Raw genomic sequence first — 21452 nt, 5'->3', positions numbered from 1 at the left:
AAGCCGAAAGACACAACAACATACATAGAAAATTTGAAGATCAAGTTAAGTACCTTAAGGCTACAAGTTGCCACCCCCCCATACTATAGAGGCACTCCCTATTGGAGAGTTTACTAGGTTGCATAGATTATGAAATGATACAGAAGAATTAAGACAGGAAATTCACAGAATGTATAACATGTTCTACTCAAGAGGGTATAGCCAGCAAATAATCAATAATACTTATTATAAAACTGATCAGATTCATACACGAGAATGTAAAAGAGATAGAAATATAATAAGTTATAGTAATGAAAGAAAAAATAATTCTGAGGTTTATTTCATCACACTATATAGTGTTTTTAGTGATAACGTTATAGCTGTGGTGAAATATTATTGGAATTTTTTGAAAAAATCCAAGGAAGCAAGAGATTGGTTTCCGAGGAATTTAAAATTCTTTTATAAAGTAAGGAGAAATATTAACAGTTTTTTAGTTAAAGGTAGAGTGATTAAACCAGAACTTAAATTTTATGATGCATTAAAAACAGTTGGTACTGACATCTGCAGTAAATGCAAGGCATATAAACTTATAGTTGCAGGGTTTGACAATATAAATGGTATAAAACTTAATGGGAAAGCAAATTTTAGATGTGATACAGAGGGCATGATATATGCACTTAAATGCCCCTGTAATAAGTTTTATATTGGGGAAATGAAAAGGCCTTTTTAAAGTCAGATTGCTTGAACCGCATTAGAGACGTTGAAAATGTTAAAATGTCTAGCACAGTAGCAGAACATTTTTATTATGAACATCAGAGTCAGTCTCATGGGTTAGTAGGTACAATATTAGAGAAAGTTGTAGATAATTATTTGTATAAAAATATTAAAAATGTTTTATTGTATAAAGAAGCAGTTTATATTTTAAAATTTGATACTTTGGTACCACAAGGAATGAATGTAGATTTTAATTGGAGAGTTTTGCTTTAAATAATTTTGTAAGTAATTAAATAGGATTATTGGATAATTGATTGAATGAATGTATTATAAATATGGAATGTGAAGTTTGTTCAGTATTCTCCTGTGAAGGCATCAACCAAGATGTCAGAGGAATAAATGCTGTTTTGCTTCTTTTTTAGGGTCACTGTTTTGTGGTTTTTTTACCTTAATGTTTTCAGTCTGTGGTTTAATTAATTCAGTAAGTAGTTTTTTTTTTTTTTCTTTTAGGGAATTACAATGAGGTAATTTTTTAGTTATTGGTCGAATATGTCCCAAGGGATGTAAAACTTTAGCTGGTAGTGACAGGCAACAAAGTTTGGAAAATTAGGAAGCAAGTGTGGTAGAATTAGGTTGGATGAGAGCAAGAGCATGAGATTGAAACAAAGTTTATCCTGGGAACTGAAACAAGGCTGGAACTATGGATTTACAGGATATTTAAAAGTAAAATGACACTGTAGGTGAGAATGAAAGTGACGTGTCTAAGTGGGTGTGACTTCTGTCAGCTTAACTCGGACCCTAATTTTAAGCACTGGTGTTGTCCCTTTAAGACTGCACTGGAGCATGCAAGTGCAGTTATGGTTGATTTTTGTGAGTCCTTAACTCCATTTGTTGTGCTGGAGTCGCTGGGCTTCTTAGTCCTTTTTCTGCAAACAGCTGAAGGTTTATGTAGTGTTGTAGCTGCCTCTGTTTCATTAGCTAAGTAGAGCATTAATGTAACCGTCTTGATGCTGCAAGGGATTGAGACAAGAACTTTGTTTGGTGAATGCTGTTTTTTTTTTTTGCCATACCTAAGAAAGATGTTCTACACATTAAGGAGATTCTGCAAGACTTTGCAGTGATTTCTGGGCTTAAAGTTAGTAAGAGGAAGATAGTCTTTCGTGGGTAATATAGCTACACAAAATGTCAGAAACTGGGGTACTGGTCTCTCTTTCAGGTGGTACAGATTATTACCTAAAAGTGTAGCAATTTACTTTCACCATAAGATATCTTATGTGATAATTGATAATTCGTAACTCATCTGGGCTAAAATATTTGAGCGAGTTAACTCATGGAAGAAACTCCACCTGATCTTAATGAGGTGAATTGCTGCCATCAACTTGCTCTTGGCAGCTTTACCATTCTGAGTTTTTAAAAACATACCAACTCCTCCCAGGAATAAATATGTGTCAAAAATTCTAAATTAACTAGTCAGTATATTTGGGAGGGCAAGGGACATGAGGTGTCAGGACATGTTACAATTTGCCAGTCAATTAAGGTTGGTTATAGTACCCCCTTATAGGAGCATAGTATTTGTAAGCCTTCGCTGTAATCTGTTTGCATGCATTCACTTATGTCCACTTCAGCCTCAATAGAAGCCAGAATTTTGAGTTCCTACTCCACCCTAGGCAATAGGGAGGGTATGCAAAATATTTCCCTTATCACGTCTGCTTTGCATACCACAGTGTAAACATCTAAAGCTTTTGAATATTCAGAGAACAGTTTGAGGATGGGAAATCTGATGGTCACGCTGCCTTTCTGGGGGCTGTTCTGAATAAAGGACCAATGGCTCTTCTTACTGTGAAGAGCTAGGTGGCACCTGGTATTTTACTTTATTTTATTTTTTCAACTCTCAGGAGGTTGAGAGGAAAGTGGTCTTTTATTCAATATCTGAAAAACCAATGGGGCTTGCAGTGTAAAGATCATGAGAGATATCTGCATCTTTGATATTCATGAGAGATATCTGCATCTTTGATATTCATGAAAGATATCTGCATCTTTGATATTCAGTTATGATATCACATTTTAAACCTAATGTGATGCTTTCCTTTTTCTAGCTACCCCAAACTTTATAGCTCATTACAGGAATTAAAACGGGCTTTATCAAAAATTAAGGTGGTTTCTTTGTGTCTCACCCTTATTAATACAGATATGTATTAATAAAATATAAAACCTCTGAAGAAGTGGTGGGACTCAGATTTCAAAATGTGGAGAATGCTTGCTGTCGCAGCAAATGTCAGTTCACAGCTTTGCTTAAGATTCGTTCAGCAGCTTATATCTGTGAGACAGACGTTTTCCTGTACTGTGGGTACTTCTGCAGTTATACACAGACTGCAGAAATGTGAATGCTACTGATGTCCGTACATTTTGGTAATATCCACTTTCTGAAGGATGATGGGCTGTTGTCACTGTAAAGCAATAAAATTTGTTCCATATCCTGTATATTTTTTACAGTGAGTCGCACATATTGGTGCACACCACTTTACATTTTAAACAGGAGATACTGTAACTCTCTGTTGTGACTCAGATTTGTATTGCCACCAAGTGGAGAATACAGAAGGCTTTAACTGTGGGACTCTAATTGTGAACTAAATGTTTCAGGCACACACTCACTGTACTGGACAGTTTAATATAAAGACTTCTTTTGAAAACCTTTAGACTTGTTTCATTGACTCCTTACAGTTGCTGTGTTTAGTTTCAAATACTGGTATTTACTGCTGCTGTTGACCTGTTCCATAATGTTTGGTATTACTTGTATTGATGCAGTTGTTGACTGTTTTATGCTATAATAAACTGTAAATAAATAAAGAACCATGGAGATGGCCCAAAGAACTAAATGATGGCGGTCCTGTGGCAAATGCTGCATAAGTTCCAGAGCCTCAGGTAGGGAAGGTTGTAGTAATGGTTAAGGTCTTACTTCGCATCTGTAAAATTAACAAAGTACAGGGTTTGATTCTAACTTCTGGTTATTGGCAAAGCTTATAATTGTCTACAAACTGATAACTTAATATTTAAGACTTGTACCTTGGCGCTTGCATTAAGTACTGATTTGTCTAGCTGGTGTAACTAGTTAGGTGGGGGTTCTGACGTCATTACACTCGACTGGGCGGTCTGGATGAGTATGTGTGTAGTCAGAAAACATGAGTCTTTATCCTACTGTCAGCAGTCCAGTCCCATGGAGAACAAATATTTGGGGTTGGCAAAACGGTTAAGGTATTGTTAACTTTATAGACACAATGTGCAGGGTTTGATTCTCAAATGGGATAATTGGCTAGGGTTAACATGGCCCACATGGGCAGTTAGCCTAGTACTAAGCTATGAACCTAATAGGTATGTCCTGCTGTACTAACCTGCTAAAGTATTAAGATGGTGTTGGCACAGAACTGGACTTTAGCACTTCTGTGTTTAGGATTCGCATGTCTTCTTAAGAGCCTTTTCAAATTACTGTTCTACTTAAAACTTTTCTGCATGGGAGGGGGCAAGCCCCCTCCCCCAAACCTTTATATACCAACTCTGAGATTCCCATATCTCGGAGAAAAGGGAATATTCTGAGAAATGGCATCTCGGCCGTAGTATATGTAAGTCTGATCTTTTGGCCATTCAGTCTCCATATTTCAAGACTTGCTGTTGTAGTGGGTCCCAACATTTCAAATGATTATGGAGGGAATGTATGTGTAGGTAATAAATGATGATATACAGAAATAGGGCGTTTAGGCTTGGGTAATAAATTTGTGTACAGGGATAGAGAAGTGGGCAGATACCAGTGTAGAGAGGATGTTAGTTGGGAGAATGCTCAGAGGGGTTAGTGGTACAAGTGGTGTCCCACAGAATTCTTCTTGTGTCAAATCCTGCATATACTTCCCAAAGAACTGAGGCCTTCTGTTTGTTAATGATATGAACATTAACATGACAGCCACTGCAAAAGCAAGCTGAATGCCTGAGTGCATAGCCAGAGGGTGGAATGCAGGGATTGGAATGTGGTCCTTCCCTTCTGTCAGATAACCATTAAGACCACAACTGGGGAGCGGCATGCAGTTCTGAAATTCTCATAATTAGCAGGTTACCCTTCTAGAAGGCAAGTGGAGAAAGGCTGACGTGTGTAGGGTGTGTACTGGAAGCTTCGCACTGGTCCCTGGCCACAGTATTTTGAGGGTGGACTAGTCCTAAATCTTGTAATTTGACATTTCTTTCACTTTTGCTTGCTTATTGTGCAGGTTTTACCTTTTCTGGATTGCTCTTAATTTTATAGTTCTTGGAAACTTCATATTTTAAAATTGTCATTTTCTTCCTTACAGTTCGTGAAACTCTTTGATGAGCTTTGCCCTGGTCTGGAAGGAATTTTAGCAAAAGGTCACATGGGTGTAATTACACAACTAACATTAGCTTGTGTAAAGCACAGAGCACAGCAGGAAAATTTGCTGAATAAACTAATGGAGGTAGGTGGAGAAACAAAGGTAGTTTGCTTTGCTTATAGTTTTATTGTGGTCAGCATTATCTGTTTTATTTGCCTAGTGAATGATTTGCATTTTCTCATACGACATTTTTTCAGGCTTATTTTGCTTCCATTCTGTGCAGAGAAGCTCAGGCAATTTAAGCAAGCTGCTGTTTGCAGTGCAGTGCTCTAAAGTGTGGTTTTCATAATATGGCATATGTGAAGTTCTGTCTTGCCGTTCATCCTTACAGATGGGTTCGGAGCCGATCCTTGGTACCGAGTCGGCCAACTACAATTAGGGTTGCCACCTTTCTACTGTGCCATTTCCTGACAAAGAAGCCCCGCCCTATGCACAATCAAGCCACACCCATTCCCTTCAATAGCCACACCCCTTTACTCTAGTACCCTTCAGCATAAGTCTTTAATATCACATACAGTTATCAATAAGTAGAAAGTAAATTAAAATGGTATAGACGGTATACCTAGAAAACACAGATAAAAGGTAAACAGTTGTGATGACAAACTAGACAAAAGCTACATTTAAGCCTCACTATAATATACATAGACACCCTAGGAAGAAACACAGGTCAAGGTAAACATCACGGTGATGATAGACTAGAAAAGACAGTTCTACAGTCCAAGCATCCTATACAAATCATGTAGTCATTATATATTCACTGTAACCAAGTCCAAAACCAAATGAAATATTTAAAACATTGCAGTAAAAACAGCCTTGGTATACCCTAGAAAATGCAGATCAAGGTAAACATAGCAGTGATGACTAGAGAAATGATAGTTCTACAATCATAGCTCTACAATCACACACACACACACACACACACACACACACACACACACACACACACACACACACACACACACACTCTGCCCCTGACAAACCAGTGTGATCACGATATATTCACACACAGAACATCAATCCACCTACAGTACAGTTTTGGGATGTTTGAGGAATCCAGAGCACCTGAATAAAACCCATACAAAGACAGGGAGGACATGCAGACCCCACAAAGATGGAGCCACAGCCAAGACCCCAGACGGAGATAAGTACTGTGAGATGGCAATACTACTCAATGTACCACTGTACCAACAATGGCTTCCTTTTCCTCACATCTAGCCTAGACAACCAAAGATTGCCACTTATTGTGTGCAGTGCTGATGTTTAACTGTGATGAGTGAAATTAATTATAGTCAACTTGTTGCTGTTATATACACATATTTCCACTTTAATCCCACTAACACACACACACACACACACACACACACACACACACACACACACACACACACACACACACACACACACACACACACACACACACAAGCATAAGCCACAGCAATCTTTGTTTTACACTATATTTGAATGCAGATAAAAAAATCCAAGTCAAACAGTAAACATTTTAAGAAACATACTTCAGCATATCTCTCAACTGTCCCTGATTTTGACTCACATTTTAGCTCTATCCCTCTTAATCCATCCTAAAACTGGTGACTTTTGGAGAAAAGGTGATGAGTTGCATTTAATAAAAAATGGCAATAAACAGTTATAGACTTGTTTTACTCCATAAAATGTATATTGACATTCTCTTATTCTGTCAGTGTCATAAGTTAATAGTACTAATATTTTAAAAGTGTCCCTGATTAATTTTGGATTTGTCTGTGGTACATTGAGAGCTATGCACCTCACAAATTTGTTAGCTCTCAGAATGATTCAAACTATCTTACAGTACTCACCATAGCTGGATTTCCTGACAAAGACTCTTATTTCCAGATTTCCTGACACAGACTCTGATTTCCTGACTGTCAGGAAAATTTCCTGACAGGTGGCAACCATAACTACAATGGTCGAGGTCTTCAGACAGCCTGAGGCCAAGTTCCTATCCCATGATGCACCTTGTGTTACCTCAGATCTAGTTTTGCTGCAGCAACAGATCAGAGGGTACGTCACAGCTCGGGCGAGTACAGTTTTTCTTCTAAAGAAATTCTCTCTCTAAATAACTTTTATTGCAGTTTGTTTCCTTTCCATTTAATAGCTGTTATAGAATTTGCAGAACTAGTTTGTTGGCTTACTTTTGTAAGCCTTCCTATAGCTACTTTGGCCGTCGTTTTATTAGGTTTTTAGCATCTCCCTTCCCTTTTTTCTGCTGTGCCTTTAGTAGTGTAAATCAGTAGATTAGAAGTGTGTTTATAGGAGTTTAGTAGTTTTAAAACTTTATAAGAGTGTGTTGTTAGAAACTTTAATGTAAGAGTGTGTTGTTAGAAACTTTAATAGTTAAACTTTAATTAGTATTGTAGAGCCCTTTTCATTTAGGGGCTGCTTACTGTTTAAATAGTTGCATGTTGCTTGAGATATTTGAATAGTTGTGTGTTTTGTGCGCATTTATATTCTCATATGGCTGACCAAGAGAAGGAAAAACAACCCAAGTCTGGGTTTAAAAAATGTCCAAAGTGTGGACAGAAAATGTCTGTGACTGATGGTCACGTTAACTGTGTTTACTGTTTGGGTGCTTTGCACTAACAAGAGAGCTGCTCCATCTGCCATTCTTTCAGTAGCCACATTCTACAAGAAAGAAAAAGAAAGATGATTGACAGAGGGCTATTAAAATCTTCTTTTCAAGAAGCTTAGGGCGATCATGATAAAACATCTAAATCCCCAAAATCTACCAAGTCTTCCAAATCATCATTCTCAGAGCATAGAGTTTTGGATCCGACACCATCAAAAAAAAATTATCAATGTCAGCTCCACAGCTTTTGGAGCCGAGCGTCGTAACCTTTCAGAGGTGGTCCCCAGTCCTGGAACTGGTCTCGGCAGTGTTGAAATCACCAATCTTGCAATCGGTGGCATCATCGACCCATTCATCTCTGTTCTTGATAAGCCTGTCTGATTTGGATGTGGATCATGTGGTGCAGAAGTTGTTACAGGCACCAGCGTTTGCCAGATTATCAGTTCTGACCCAAGTGGTTTCGGAACTGACAGCTGTTCCTCAATCTACTTCTTTTCCTCCTCTGAGCTGAACCGGTCCTTCCGAGCCAGAGGAGTTGGAGCTGATGATTGTGGAGCCTTTGGAACCAATGCCTGTTCCAGTGCCATCGGTGGCAACTACTCAGACTTCCTCGGTGCCTATTGAGGGTTCTAGGAGCTGACACTTGCCGTCGGATCCAAGGAGGACATTCGGAGCAATCTTTCGGCTCCTACTTTGCCACTTGGGGCTTTGGCGTGGATGAGTTCAGCTTCTTCCTCTAGATTGGAGCCCACTGTTCCGGTACCAAGGGAATCATCCACTTCTTCGGACCCAGAGGTTCCTTTGCATCAGAGCAGAGGTGCCTTTGGTGCCATGAGGAGAGTAATGTCCCCTAGGACATCCACAATATCAGGACGAACTACCTCCTCCCCTAAAGCACCTGCATCTACTTCTGCTTAACAGATCCCTTTGAAACGTAGAGCCCCAGGAAACCCCACTGGGTGGACCCTGCTCTTCCGAGACCTCACCAGATGCTCCCACTGATGAGGTTCACAGGAAGAGAATTTGTAAGAGGAGGCATCTAGACTTCCAGCAGGAATCTGTCACCTCAGAGACTGACTTGGATGAGTCTGAAGGGTCCCCACAGTCCCCCCTCAGAGGATATCTAATTTGCAGATATCTTGTAAATCCTAAAGCAGGGGGTGGCTGGAAGCCCACCAACCCTACTGAGGAGTCGGTCCTCCTGAAAGCTTTTGGGTTTCAGCCCTTCACCTCTTGGGTGTCCCCGCCCTTCGATGAACTTATGGAGCTGTTCTCACAAAGGGCATGGGCATCTCCGGACACCATGGAGCCTGTCCCTAGGAGGCCAAATAAATGTATTTCTTCTCCTCAGGATAAGACGTTTCTCCCAAAGGGAGTGTCTGTTGATGCCATGGTGGTGGAGGCAGCCACCACAAAGATGATGTCAAAGCTTCTTCATCTGTCCATTCTCCTAACAGAGATTCTAGGATCATGGATAGATACAGGAAGCGCATGTTCATTTCAGCCACTTTCGCCTTGTTATCACTGAACTACCTCACACATTTCACGAGACTTCAAAGAGATCTTCTAAAAGAGCTTGGAGATAATATACAGGGTATGGTAACTGAGGGAGCTGCAGACAAGGTTGCTTCCAGCTTGCTCCTCTTAATTCCGCAGTAAACTTTTCTATGCATCTGATATCATATGCAGCTGATGGAGTGAGTAGGGCAGTGGGTACAGGAATTGCTCTTAGGAAACACTCTTGGATGTGCTTATGTTCTTTTGTGGAGCCCTTTAAGTCGTCCTTTGTGAACACTCCTTTTGATGGCTTGTCTCTTTTCGTGCCCAAAGTAAAGGAAACTCTTAGGTGTGAGCAGGAAGGAAAGACTCTCTGCCGTCAGAGTCCCATTTTTCCACCCCTACTAGACCCTACCCCAAAGGTCAAAAGGGAGGAAAGATGTGGTTCCGAAAAGCCCAAGGAGCCTTTCAGGGCACACATGGTGAACCCCCCTCCAGGGACAGAGGAGGGGGCAATAATGGAAGATGCCGCCCTGGCTGCAGAGGGGGGGGGGGTCTGCAGAATCAGGGCAATAGAGATCAGTTCTTTTGGAAGCCCTACCAGCGCTCCTGAAAGGAGGCCCAACTGTCCAACTCTGGAGACAGTCGGGGGGGGGGGGTCACTTATCTTTGTACCCAGATGCATGGCTAAAAATAACAAATGATAATTGGGTACAAAGCATAATATCCAGAAGATATTTTATTCCCTTTGCCACTCCACCTCCCTTGATAACAAAAATCCCAGACATTCCACCCAGTTACAGGGAACAAGCAACCATAGAGGTCCAGAGGTTGCTAGACAAGAGTCCTTGAACCGATCCCCACAGACCAGATAGGATCCAGAACTTACCCGAGATTATTTTTAGTTCCAAAAAAGACAGGGGACTGGAAACCTATTTTTGGACCTCAACAGACTAAACAGATCTGTCAAGAAGGAGAAGTTCCGGATGGTCAAGCTACAGTCGATACTTCCCTTTTTTAGGGAAAGACAATTGAATGTGCTCAGTAGATCTCCAGGATGCGTACTACCACATAAAAATGGCCAGACCATCCAGGGATCATCTGTACTTCCGCCTGGGAACCAATCACTACCATTTTTGAGGCCTGCCCTTTGGTTTCACTACAGTCCCCAGAGTGTTCACCAAATGTATGGCAGTGGTCACGGCTCACCTGAGGCATTTGGGATTCCAGGTGTTTCTGTACTTAGACGATTTGCTCCTCACCGCCAACACCAGGCATCAGCTTATACAAGCCAGGGACACCACATTTATTCTTTGTAATCAACTAGGGATTACCATAAACTCAGAAAAATCTGCCTTGTCGCCATCACAACATATCATGTTTACTGGAGCAGATTTGGACACCACCACTACTACTATAAAACTTCCTTCAGAAAGGATATCGGTACTTCAACATCAAATTCTGAACCTCATATCCAGAGACAAGGTGCGAGCCTCAGATGTGCTAAAATTGTCTGGGATGATGGCAGCTGCAATAATAGCAATTCCCTTAAGTCGTATGCACATGCGGATCCTACAATGGCTCCTGTTTACGCAATGGTTCTATCAAAAACTCCTAATGTCACACCTCATCATTCTAACAAACTCCTGCAAAAAGGATCTTCGGTGGTGGTTGACCAAGTAACGATAGGTCGTCCTTTCATCCTACCCTCACCATCGGCCACTGTGACCACGGACATTTCTCTGATTGGATGGGGGGACATTTTCAGCGAAGGACAGCCCAAGACACATGGACCGAACAAGAGACACATCTGCATACCAATGTCCTGGAGATGAGAGCAGTACTCTTGGCGTTGCAGTACTTTCAGGGCTCTCTCCCTCTGGGGACAATTGCGATTCAGACGGACAACATGTCGGTGGTCTGGTATATAAACAAACAAGGAGGTCCTAAGAGTATAGCAGTGGGCTACCTCCACCCAGCGCTTTCTGATAGCAATGCACATACCGGGGAAATCCATCGTGATAGCAGACAAACTGAGCAGGGCAATATTGTTGCCTCACGAGTGGTCCCTCAAAGAAGAAATAGCAGAAAGAATAGTCCGCAGATGGGGCCAGCCTTGCTGTGATCTCTCTGCATCCCCCATGAACACAAAATGCAGAAGCTGTTTTGCCCTAATCCCCCCTCTGGGAGATGCCCCAAGGGACGCACTCGTACACGATTGGCCTCCAGATCTCCTTTATGCCTTCCCACCAATACCCCTGATACCCAAAGTGTTACAGAAAGTCAGAGCCCTGGGAAGGACCATCATTCTTGTAGCCCCTCACTGGCCTCATCAGATTTGGTTCCCCTTTCTTCGACCTCATCTGTTGGAAGAGCCTTGGAATCTAGACCCAGTTCCAGACCTTCTGATGCACTCGTCAGGGGCTCTTCATCCCTCCCTTCAGTCCCTGAAATTGACAACTTGGCTGCTCCAATTCCCAACATAGCCAGGTACCATAACCTCTCAAAAGAAACGCAGCATATTTTAATAGCTTCTCATAAATCATCTACTAGGAAATTATACCTCAGCAAATGGAAGAGATTCTCCATATGGGCTTCTCAAAATATTGACCCTTACCTAGCCACTATTTCCTCCATACTACAATTTTTGACTATGCTTTACAACAAGGGAGCGGCGGCAGCCACCATTCGTGTGCAGCTCACTGTGATCTCTAATTTTCATCTTGGTACTGAAGATTTTAATATAATGTCACACAAGCTATCCAAAGCTTTTCTCAAGGGGACTTTCCACCTTAGACCACCCATCAAATCCCCTTATACACCTTGGAATCTACATTTTATGCTTTCACGCATCATTCTTCCACTGTTTGAGCCAGCTTCATGTGATTTGAAATTTTTGTTTTGGAAGACTGTCTTTTTAGTAGCCGTCACATCTGCCCGAAGAGTTTCAGAGCTACAGGGCTTGTCTATAAAACCCCGTATTTGATTTTTCAATATGATAGTTTCAGTACGAACAAATCCTTCATTCCTACCTAAAGTTTGTACTGAAGCTAACCTTAACGAAACCATAGATTTATCGTTTTTTTCCCCTGAACACACCAATAAATTGGAGTATATGCTGCACAAACTTGATGTTCACAGACAACTTTGATTTTACCTAGATAGAACCAGAGAATTTAGAAGATCTGAACAATTTTTTGTTGCTTTTTCAGACTCCAGAAAAGGTAGACCTATGGCAAAAACCACTCTATCAAAATGGTTATCTGATTGCATCACCTTCACTTACTCAGCTGCCAATATACCTCTACAACACAAAGTAAAGGCTCATTCAACTAGAGCTGTTTCCACATCTTCAGCCTTTACTGCCAGGCTACCAATAGATAGTATTTGTGCAGCAGCCACTTGGTCAAAGCCTCATACTTTTATCACTCATTACAAAGTTGATAGGGACTCTAGGGACAGGTCTTCCTTTGGTTCCACTGTCCTGAGAAACATACTCTCGTGAGCAACCCGAGAAAGATGGTGCTTGGGACGCTACCCATCTGTAAGAATGAACAGCGAGATAGAACACCTTCACATAAAGAAGTTATGTACTCACCATAATGTTCCATGTGAGTTGTTCATCTTGCCTACATTCTTACTTCCCACCCTCCAACCCCCTCCAGGCTTTTTCGAGGACCCAGATTCATGTTTTATCATAGTTGCGTTGTCTTTACTATGGTCTCCTTACCTAAAAAGTGTTAGAATGGCATATGGTATTGTTAGAGGTAGCAAACAAGATCTGAGGTAACACAAGGTGCATCATAGGATAGGGAATTGGCCTTGAGCTGTCTGAAGACCTCGAGCTTTGTAGTTGGCCGACTCAAGGACTGGCTCCGAACCCATCTGTAAGAATGAAGGCGAGATGAACAACTCACATGGAACATTATGGTGAGTACATAACTTCTTTTTTATGAATATATGTGCTAACTTCAAGATTGAGATATCGTTGATAATCGTTCCTGTTCTGAGGTACAGTAGCCAGGAGGGGGATATAAGAGGGAAGAGCCTTAATGCAAAATCACATCTAGTAGGTCTGCAGCACGTTTTTGATATCTGCTGTTTTATACTTACTGATTTCTCTTTAAAGCTTTGCATTGACCGTTCTTTTTATTGCACTTCTGTCACTCTGCTATCCCTAAAAGTAGTTTGAGAATATTTGCGAACCACTAAGCTTATAATTCGGTCCTTCATTTACCCTGCTTGGTGAGAAAGCTTTTAATTGATAGCCAGAGACTTGATCTACTCTTAAGCTTTGAATCGTATTAGGCATGTTACTCAGTCTGCCATTATTATTTTAAACTCGCCATCTTACCATGGAGGTTTCGTTTGTGTCTGCCTTTGGTCTGAAGGGAAGAAAACATTGCATTGTCATAATGTTAGTGTTTCTCTCCATATTTCAATTGTAATATCATGCTTGCCTTTGAATGGTGGCTGTTCTTTGGCAGCATCCACCTTCAAGACATTTTTCATATTGCAGCCATTTTTCTGCACCCTTCTACTTGACCAGTATCAGTTAGTGTGTCTGCAGCATGTTTTCCTTATATTTTTTATCTGTACATGTCTGGTTTAGAGTTATCCTATTTCTTCACACATCTCATTGGTAACTGTTGTCTCCTAGTGTCCATTCCTCTCAGTATTTTTTTTTTGTAGTTATGCACTGTTCTCCTTTAAGGCTTTTTTTTCCATACTGTGTTTGTGCCAGAACGAGACTCTGTACACTAGAGCCATGTTAGCTTGTACAGAATAAGAATGGCTTCCTGATGTCTGTAATCCATTTCATGATCTCTAAACCTCAGAATCCCGTTACTTCACACAGCATTGCATGGCTGTACATTGTGAGAAGTATGACCATTGGATTTTTTTCAGCTTGTGTCGGTTTGCCCACACCATTAAGGCATGTGCAATTCCCTGTATTCCTCCCAACTTTGTGCAGAGCCTTTGCCATATATCCCTTAAGTGATAGTTGCCATTTAACTGTATACACTGCAAATTCTGCCACATGTCATCAGAAACTGACTACTTCCACTGACTGATGCTAGATCAGTCTTGGTGTCATCAGCAGGTTGAACTTGTTGTTCAGGCCCAGTGTGGTTGATGTAGGTATGCATAAATGTGTGTGTATTCATACCTGTGTATGCAGTGTTGTGTGTGTATATATATTTTGCGCATGTATTTGTGTGTTCCAGCTGGGTGGATAGGACCAAACCTTCTGGCCAGTTTTCTGCCATGACTAGGGCCAGGCTGTATGGAAGCGTACATCATTGTAGACCAGCGTGGTATGTGCAGAAATGGTAAACACAGTCTTGCTAAAGTTCAGGTACCACGTGAAAACAGAGTTTTCCTTTGTCCTCTTCAGTGGTGGGAAGGCGTAAAACTGTATCAGGATGTGGGACTCTTCCATACTTATGTTTTGGTTTTTGTTGCAGAAATTTGGGAGATATGAGGGTATAGAGACTGCACTTCGGCAAGGTGTAGAGAGGATTTGGTATCTTAGATTTCCATGTGCCTTCCTTGTGGTTCCTGTCTTGCATTATGTCCTTTGAAATTGATTTGGCAGTGTCCTTTCTCATACCATTTTGGGGAATAGTCCCTGATCCTGACATTCTGTCTTTAGGACTCTGCTGAAAAGATTAACATCCTTGTGTGTTGGCAGCAGATTGTCACTTTTTTTTTTTCTCCCAAAAGGCATTTCACTGCGCAGAACCACCGTCTCGTCAGATTACCTGTGCACCATTGTTCCTGTCCCTCCTGGCATATGAAGTACACTATGCATTGAGTGACGAGGATTGTGATCGGGACCACCAGGTAATGTAGACATGGAGATGCACGATGGCTGAGTGTTCATGTGGTAGTGAAACTGTGTACAAGGATGCTGTGCCAAGAGGAACAAGATTGTTTTTCATTTTTATTCACTGTTTATTAGGTAAAACACGCCATCTCAGAGCTTTGCCTTCATTAAGTTATTTACATAAGGGATACAGGCATAGCTTGAAAGAACCAATTTATGGTCAGAAAGTTGTACTTTATGATGCAGTGTACATAGATTTCTAGACAGTCTGTCTAACCACTTTGGAGGTTTTCCATTTCCTTGAAACATCAAAACTTGTATCTCATGAGGTCTGCAACAGTAACTTGTAAATGGTAGCTTAAGTACATACATTCTTGTGTTGCATGTACTTGAGTGTTACTTTACGAGCTAATGTGAGATGCATACATTTTTTTTTAAAGTGCCAACCTGTCTTGTACCCCATCCCCTTACTTTATCACTCTTTCTCTCTCTGTCTCTCTGAATTCACTCCTTGGCGAAAGAAAAATCATTGACAGACAGCATAATGTCTTTTCTGCACTCTCAAAGCTGCAATAATCTTGGATATCCCACAACTTGAAATCATGCAATTGTTACATCTCACTGCGTGGTAAAGCTAACAAAAAAGCATGAGCAAAATGCTTTGTCAAGCTATTATACTTGGAACAACTGCGACTCAAGCTGTGTGTGTGTGTGTGGGGGGGATCTGTCTCAGGCCCAGCTTATCTGTGCAAACAAAGTACATCTGTTCAGTTTTACTTTTTCCAGGGTCTTCTCTCAAAGTGATGCGGCATATGAGGATCTTACTTCATGATTTGTTGCTTTCCAGCAATTTTCTTATGTACATCTTTGATTGTTAATTAAAACCTTGTTAGTTAACTAACTGGTGTGAGAATATTCCTATGCTGCATATTGTAGTGTACTAAAGGAGCTCACAAAAAGGCAGATTGCATATATTTTTATAGGCAACATGTTACAACTATCCCCAGCCCCCCGGCATAAATCCAGGGGTTTTTGGCATCCTATTGATAAGTTGCAAGCCCTGGACAGCCCATTATCACTTCTTTAATTTGTCTTGGCCTATGGTTGTTGTACATTGAAAGGGTTGGAGAGGTAGTGCCTACGTGCATAGTTTTGTATCACTATTAGTTTGCCCGCTTAACAGTTGTAAAGGGGAACAGTCTTTTACAATTTGTTACACACGCACTTCCGTTTGGTATTTCAAGGCATAGCAAGCCCACTTTATTGCTAGACAATTTAGACTATCTCCTTTCTCCATTGCACTTCTCCTCACCTTGAGTGCATAGTAGTCCTTCGAAATGTACCTCTGATGCATTAATGTGTAATGTAAACTCTTTTTAGTAAAATCAGGGGTTACTCGCACAGATTCAGAGCATAGGATCCTTTTTAGTTCATCAAATGTTTCTGTCTCTAGGATACCATTGCACCTTAATGTGAGGTCACTCTTGCACTCTTTCTCATATTCTGTTAAATGACAGGCAGAAGTCACAAAAATTAGGCACAAAACATTCTGAAATTTCCCATTGGTCCAATAAAAGCCTTCACCTGTGTCTTAGTAGAAGGTACAGGCCATTTTTTTTTGGGTGGGGGGTAGCTCTGCATAGGTCAACTGGAAACAACACTGTGTACTGAAATAGACCCTCATGGGATACAAAAGCTGTTTTTTTTTTTTTTTTGTCTGAGAGGGTAAGAAGTATCTATCAGTGTATATTTGTCAAGTCTAGTATGTCAGGTGTCTTGTTTTCTACAAGTCCTTTAACATTTCAACAGTTCTGGGCATGAGATAGGTCATCCTTTGGATGTGAGGTTAACCGAGTCTCCATCTTTCTGAGTTGGTGTAACTCAAGTGGATGTGAACAGATTGCACAGCAGCTATTGAAAAGAGTAAGAGTCCTTTATATACAAAACTAACTCTTATTTACATATTTATACACATTTAAAATGTACAACTGTGTAGGTCTGCAAATCTGTGTACACAACCACACTAAGTTTTCATCCCTATTAGACCCCTACTCCTTTTTCCATAAGCACCATCTGATTTTACTTAATATTGTTGCTAAAATCCATTTCCCTTTAAACAGTTCTTTCATTCCATGGTAACCCATATAACATAAACAAATTATCTATTATTTTGACATATTCTTTACTTCTATTCTTATAATATCCATGTTTAGTCATATCTGCGTTTATTTTATCCACATCTTTTATAACTTTGAAAAAATATTCTTTGCATATTTTTCCTTATAACATTTTTACTGTTTTACATTTAAAAAAACATGTTCCATAGTTTTTTTTTCTTGACAATGTAAACAAATTCTGTCACTTTTCTTCTTATATAGCATATTTCCTTTGACTGGTAATTTATGTATTACCAGTCTCCACAAAAAAATCTTGACATTCTACTTTTTCATTACACCATTTTCTTCTTATTTTTATATCTTTAATGTTTTCATCTGCTAGATTTTCCCATGGTTTTACATAGTAATGCTTTATCATTATATTCTTATGCCATACTTTTCTTTTTCTATATCATCAATTTTTATTTTTCACAAAAATATTTTTCTTTGTAGCATTTTATTTCTTCATTTATACACTCTTTTACTCTTTTTTTTTTTTTACCATACCCCAAAATTTATCATACTTATATTTATACAGTGGATATAAAAAGTGTACACACACTGTTAAAATGCCAGGTTTTGTGATATAAAAAAATGAGACCACAATAAACCATTTCAAACCTTTTCCCACCTTTAATGTGACCTATAACCTGTACAATTCAATTGAAAAACAAATCTGTTAGGGGAAAAATATAAAAAATAAAAAACATACAATAAGCTGGTTGCATGAGTTTGCACACCCTTAAACTAATACTTTGTTGAAGCACCTTTTGATTTAATTACAGCATTTAGTCTTTTTGAGTGCACACCTGCCATTAATTAAAGAGAGACTGATTAACCCCAAATAAAGTTCAGCTGTCCTAGAATGATTTTCCTGACATGTACTCAGTTGCCTGCTACAACAAAAGCCACGGTTTGCAGACATTTTACAAAGCATCAAAGGGATCTCATTGTTGAAAGGTATCAGTCAGGAGAAGGGTACAAAAAATTTCCACAGCATTGGATATACCAAGGAACACAGTGAAAACAGTCATCAAAAAGTAGAGAAAATATGGGATAACAGTGACGTTGCAAAGAACTGGACGTCCCTCCAAAATTGATGAAAAGACGAGACAAAAACTGGTGAGGGAGGCTGCCAAGAGACCTACAGCAACACTAAAGGATCTGCAGGAATTTCTGGCAAGTATTGGTTGTGTACTACATGTGTCAACAATCTCCTGTATTCCCCATATGTCTGGGCTATGGAGTAGGTTTGCAAAACGGAAGCCTTTTCTTACACACAAAAACATCTAGGCCTGGCAAAAATTTTTCAAAACAATACATCGGGTCTCTAAAAAGCATGTGGGAAAATGTGTTATGGTCTGATGAGACCAAGGTTGAACTTTCTGGCCACAATTCAAAAAGGTACGTTTGGCGCAAAAACAACACTTCGCATCACCAAAAGAACACCACCCCCACGGTGAAGCATGTTGGTGGCAGTATCATGCTTTGGGGTTGCTTTTCTTTGTCTGGAACTGGGGCTTTAGTCAAGGTGAAGGGAATTATTAATATTTCCAAATACCAGTCACTTTTGGCCTAAAACCTTCAGGCGTCTGCTAGAAAGCTGAAGATCAAGAGGAATTTCACCTTTCAGCTTGACAGTGATCCCAAGCATACATCCAAATCAACAAAAGAATGGTTTCACCAGAAGAAAATTAAAGTTTTGGAATGGCTCAGCCAGAGCCCAAACCTAAATCTAATAGAAAATGTGTGGGGTGACCCGAAGAGGGCTGTGCACAAGAGATAGGCTGTGTACAAGAGATGCCCTCACAATCTGACAGATTTGGACCACTTTTGCAAGGAAGAGTGGGCAAGTATTGCCAAGTCAAGATATGCCTTGCTGATAGACTCCTAACTAAGAAGACTGAATACTGTAATTAAATCAAATGGTGCTTCAGCAAAGTATTAGTTTAAGGGTGTGCACACTTATGCAACCAGCTTATTGTACGTTTTATTTTTTATATTTGTTCCCCTAACAGATTTGTTTGTTTTTCAATTAAATTGTACACGCTATATGTCACATTAAAGGTGGGAAAAGGTTTAAAATGATTTATTGTTGTTTCATTTTTTTATACCACAAAAACCCGGCATTTTAACAGGGGTGTGTAAACTTTTTATATATCCACTGTACAATTTTACTACTAAACTCTAATCTTTTTCATTTATCTACTTTGTACAAGTTTAATGAAGCAGCATATACCACTGGGTTAATTAAGTGTAAACCACCTCCTCTTTTTATGGAGTTTAATCTATAACCCTGTATAAATAAAAAATGTATCTGCAATAATTCCTTTTCAGATACTGTTGGCAACATAAATACAATTTCTCAGTATGCTGTTTTTCCCATCAGTACTGCATTTATCAAATAAGCCTTTTTACTGATCGAAAATGTATGTTCTCCAGAAAATACATTTTATTTTTTTTCTGTTTCTCCCCATTGAATTCTACTTACATCTTTATTCCCAAATTTTGTACCTGACACAGAAATGTCATTCATTGTAAAATATATACCTCCCTATCTTTACTACATCACCTAAAACTATATTTTTCTCTTTATGTAAAGCCATCCTTTTCACATCTAGACACTCATTTGTGCAAATTATTACTTCTTTTATCCAAATGTTTTTTGTAATTATTGTAATGTCATCTGCATATGTTAACAGAACTGAGATTATTAACCCTTCAGGTGTTATATACCCCACCTCCTTCATTTTGTAATTTATTTCACATACTGTCACATTCATAAACAATGCAAAGTGTATAGAACTCATTGAACATCCCTGTCTTACACCACTCTTCTTATGTACCTCTTGGATTAACCAGCCATTTACAAGTATTTTACCTTTGTTATTACTACTCTAACATGCATAATTTCCTTACTTACTATATATTATATTCCTTCATTATTACCCATAAGATTTCATGACCAGTTGTGTCTAATGCCTTGTTAAAGTCTCCTGTCATGATTTTTGCTTCTTCTTTTCTATTCATATCATCCGCAGTTTCCCTATCATTAATAATTCTTGACAACCCTTCCCTTTAAACTATATATTCTATCCACCATACTATTTTCCATTTTAATTTCAAATCTTTTTTGTATTATTTTCATGAAGACCTTACAATCATTGTCATTCAGTACTACTGGTCCCCAATTTTGTAATGGTCTTTTATCTTCTTTCTTCTGTATGAATTTAAGTATTCAGCTAAGTAATTCTTTATAGATAAAACATTAATTTGACCATTGATTCAAAATCTTTAAACTATTTTTGACAATCCCTTCAATTTTTATACATTTCATACCAAATTCTGTCTAGTCCTGCAGCTGACTCTATCTATATATATTTGTCCTAATACTTTATCTAGCTCATTTAAAAAAAAATTTCTGTTTCCAACTTTTTTCTGTTAACTTTTTACTTTCCATGTTTGTTTCACTACCCTCAATTTTCTGTAAACATTTCTTGTGCATACTGTACTATACTACTCATATTTTTTCCTGAGTTCTTTCTATTTCTTATCTTTCATTTTATATTTTTTCTCATTAGTGGATGAAGCTGGTAGTGTAATCTGCTTAAGTAGCTCAATACTTCTTTTTTTTCCTTGTAAAAATATCTCTGCTTATATAGCAGTTCCAGTATTTTTTCTTGATTTTTTTCATATAATTCTTTTTCTGTCAGAGTACTTTATATTATTATGTTCCAAATCTTCCAATGCATATGTTCTTTTATATTTTTATTTCTCTAATTTTCTTACATCATATTGCCACTATAACAAAAAATCCTTAAATATTATCCACCATTCAGACCACTTTTTATAAAACATTATTGTAGTAATATCATCTTTCCATAACTTATTACTAATCTCTCTTCTTCATTCTGTGCTTTGCCATTTATCCTTTTTATTCCTTTGCATTTTTTATGCATTCCTTGTTTTCCTTTATCTCTAGTCATATTGCAAAATTATCAGAAATTCATCTTTCAACTACCTCCTTCTTTCCTGTAAGTAAGTCTTCTAATACTACAAAATAATCTTTTTCTGTTCAATAGATACCCATTTTGTATCCTCATGAATTTTTGCCCCAAAGTTTTAACTTAACACATCTTATAGCTTCTAGCATTTTTCTTGTATCATATCCTTTCTATTTATGCTTGCGTCATAAATCAGTCTTCTGTTACAATATTCATATTTATCACTGCATAGTCTAAAATCAGATTAAATAAGCTTTCCCTTTCTTTACAGTTTTTATA

General features: G+C 39.0%; 1 protein-coding gene across 9 annotated transcripts in view; it reads left to right on the top strand.

Annotated features, from left to right (window-relative positions):
• Window positions 1-21452, top strand: part of NOP9 (NOP9 nucleolar protein) — a 480269-nt gene that overhangs the window by 395340 nt on the left and 63477 nt on the right. For all 9 annotated transcript variants that reach the window (XM_044058359.1, XM_044058358.1, XM_044058352.1 and 6 more), the window contains exons 8-9: window positions 5028-5168; window positions 14911-15030. In XM_044058359.1, the coding sequence (XP_043914294.1) occupies window positions 5028-5168; window positions 14911-15030 (261 nt within the window). The remainder of the gene's footprint in view (window positions 1-5027; window positions 5169-14910; window positions 15031-21452) is intronic.

Source organism: Protopterus annectens, chromosome 16.part0, assembly GCF_019279795.1.
Source record: "Protopterus annectens isolate FY-2018-M chromosome 16.part0, PAN1.0, whole genome shotgun sequence".
Taxonomy (NCBI): domain Eukaryota; kingdom Metazoa; phylum Chordata; order Ceratodontiformes; family Protopteridae; genus Protopterus; species Protopterus annectens.
The sequence above is the reverse complement of the archived record's forward strand: the minus strand, read 5'-3'. Positions and strand labels throughout refer to the sequence as shown.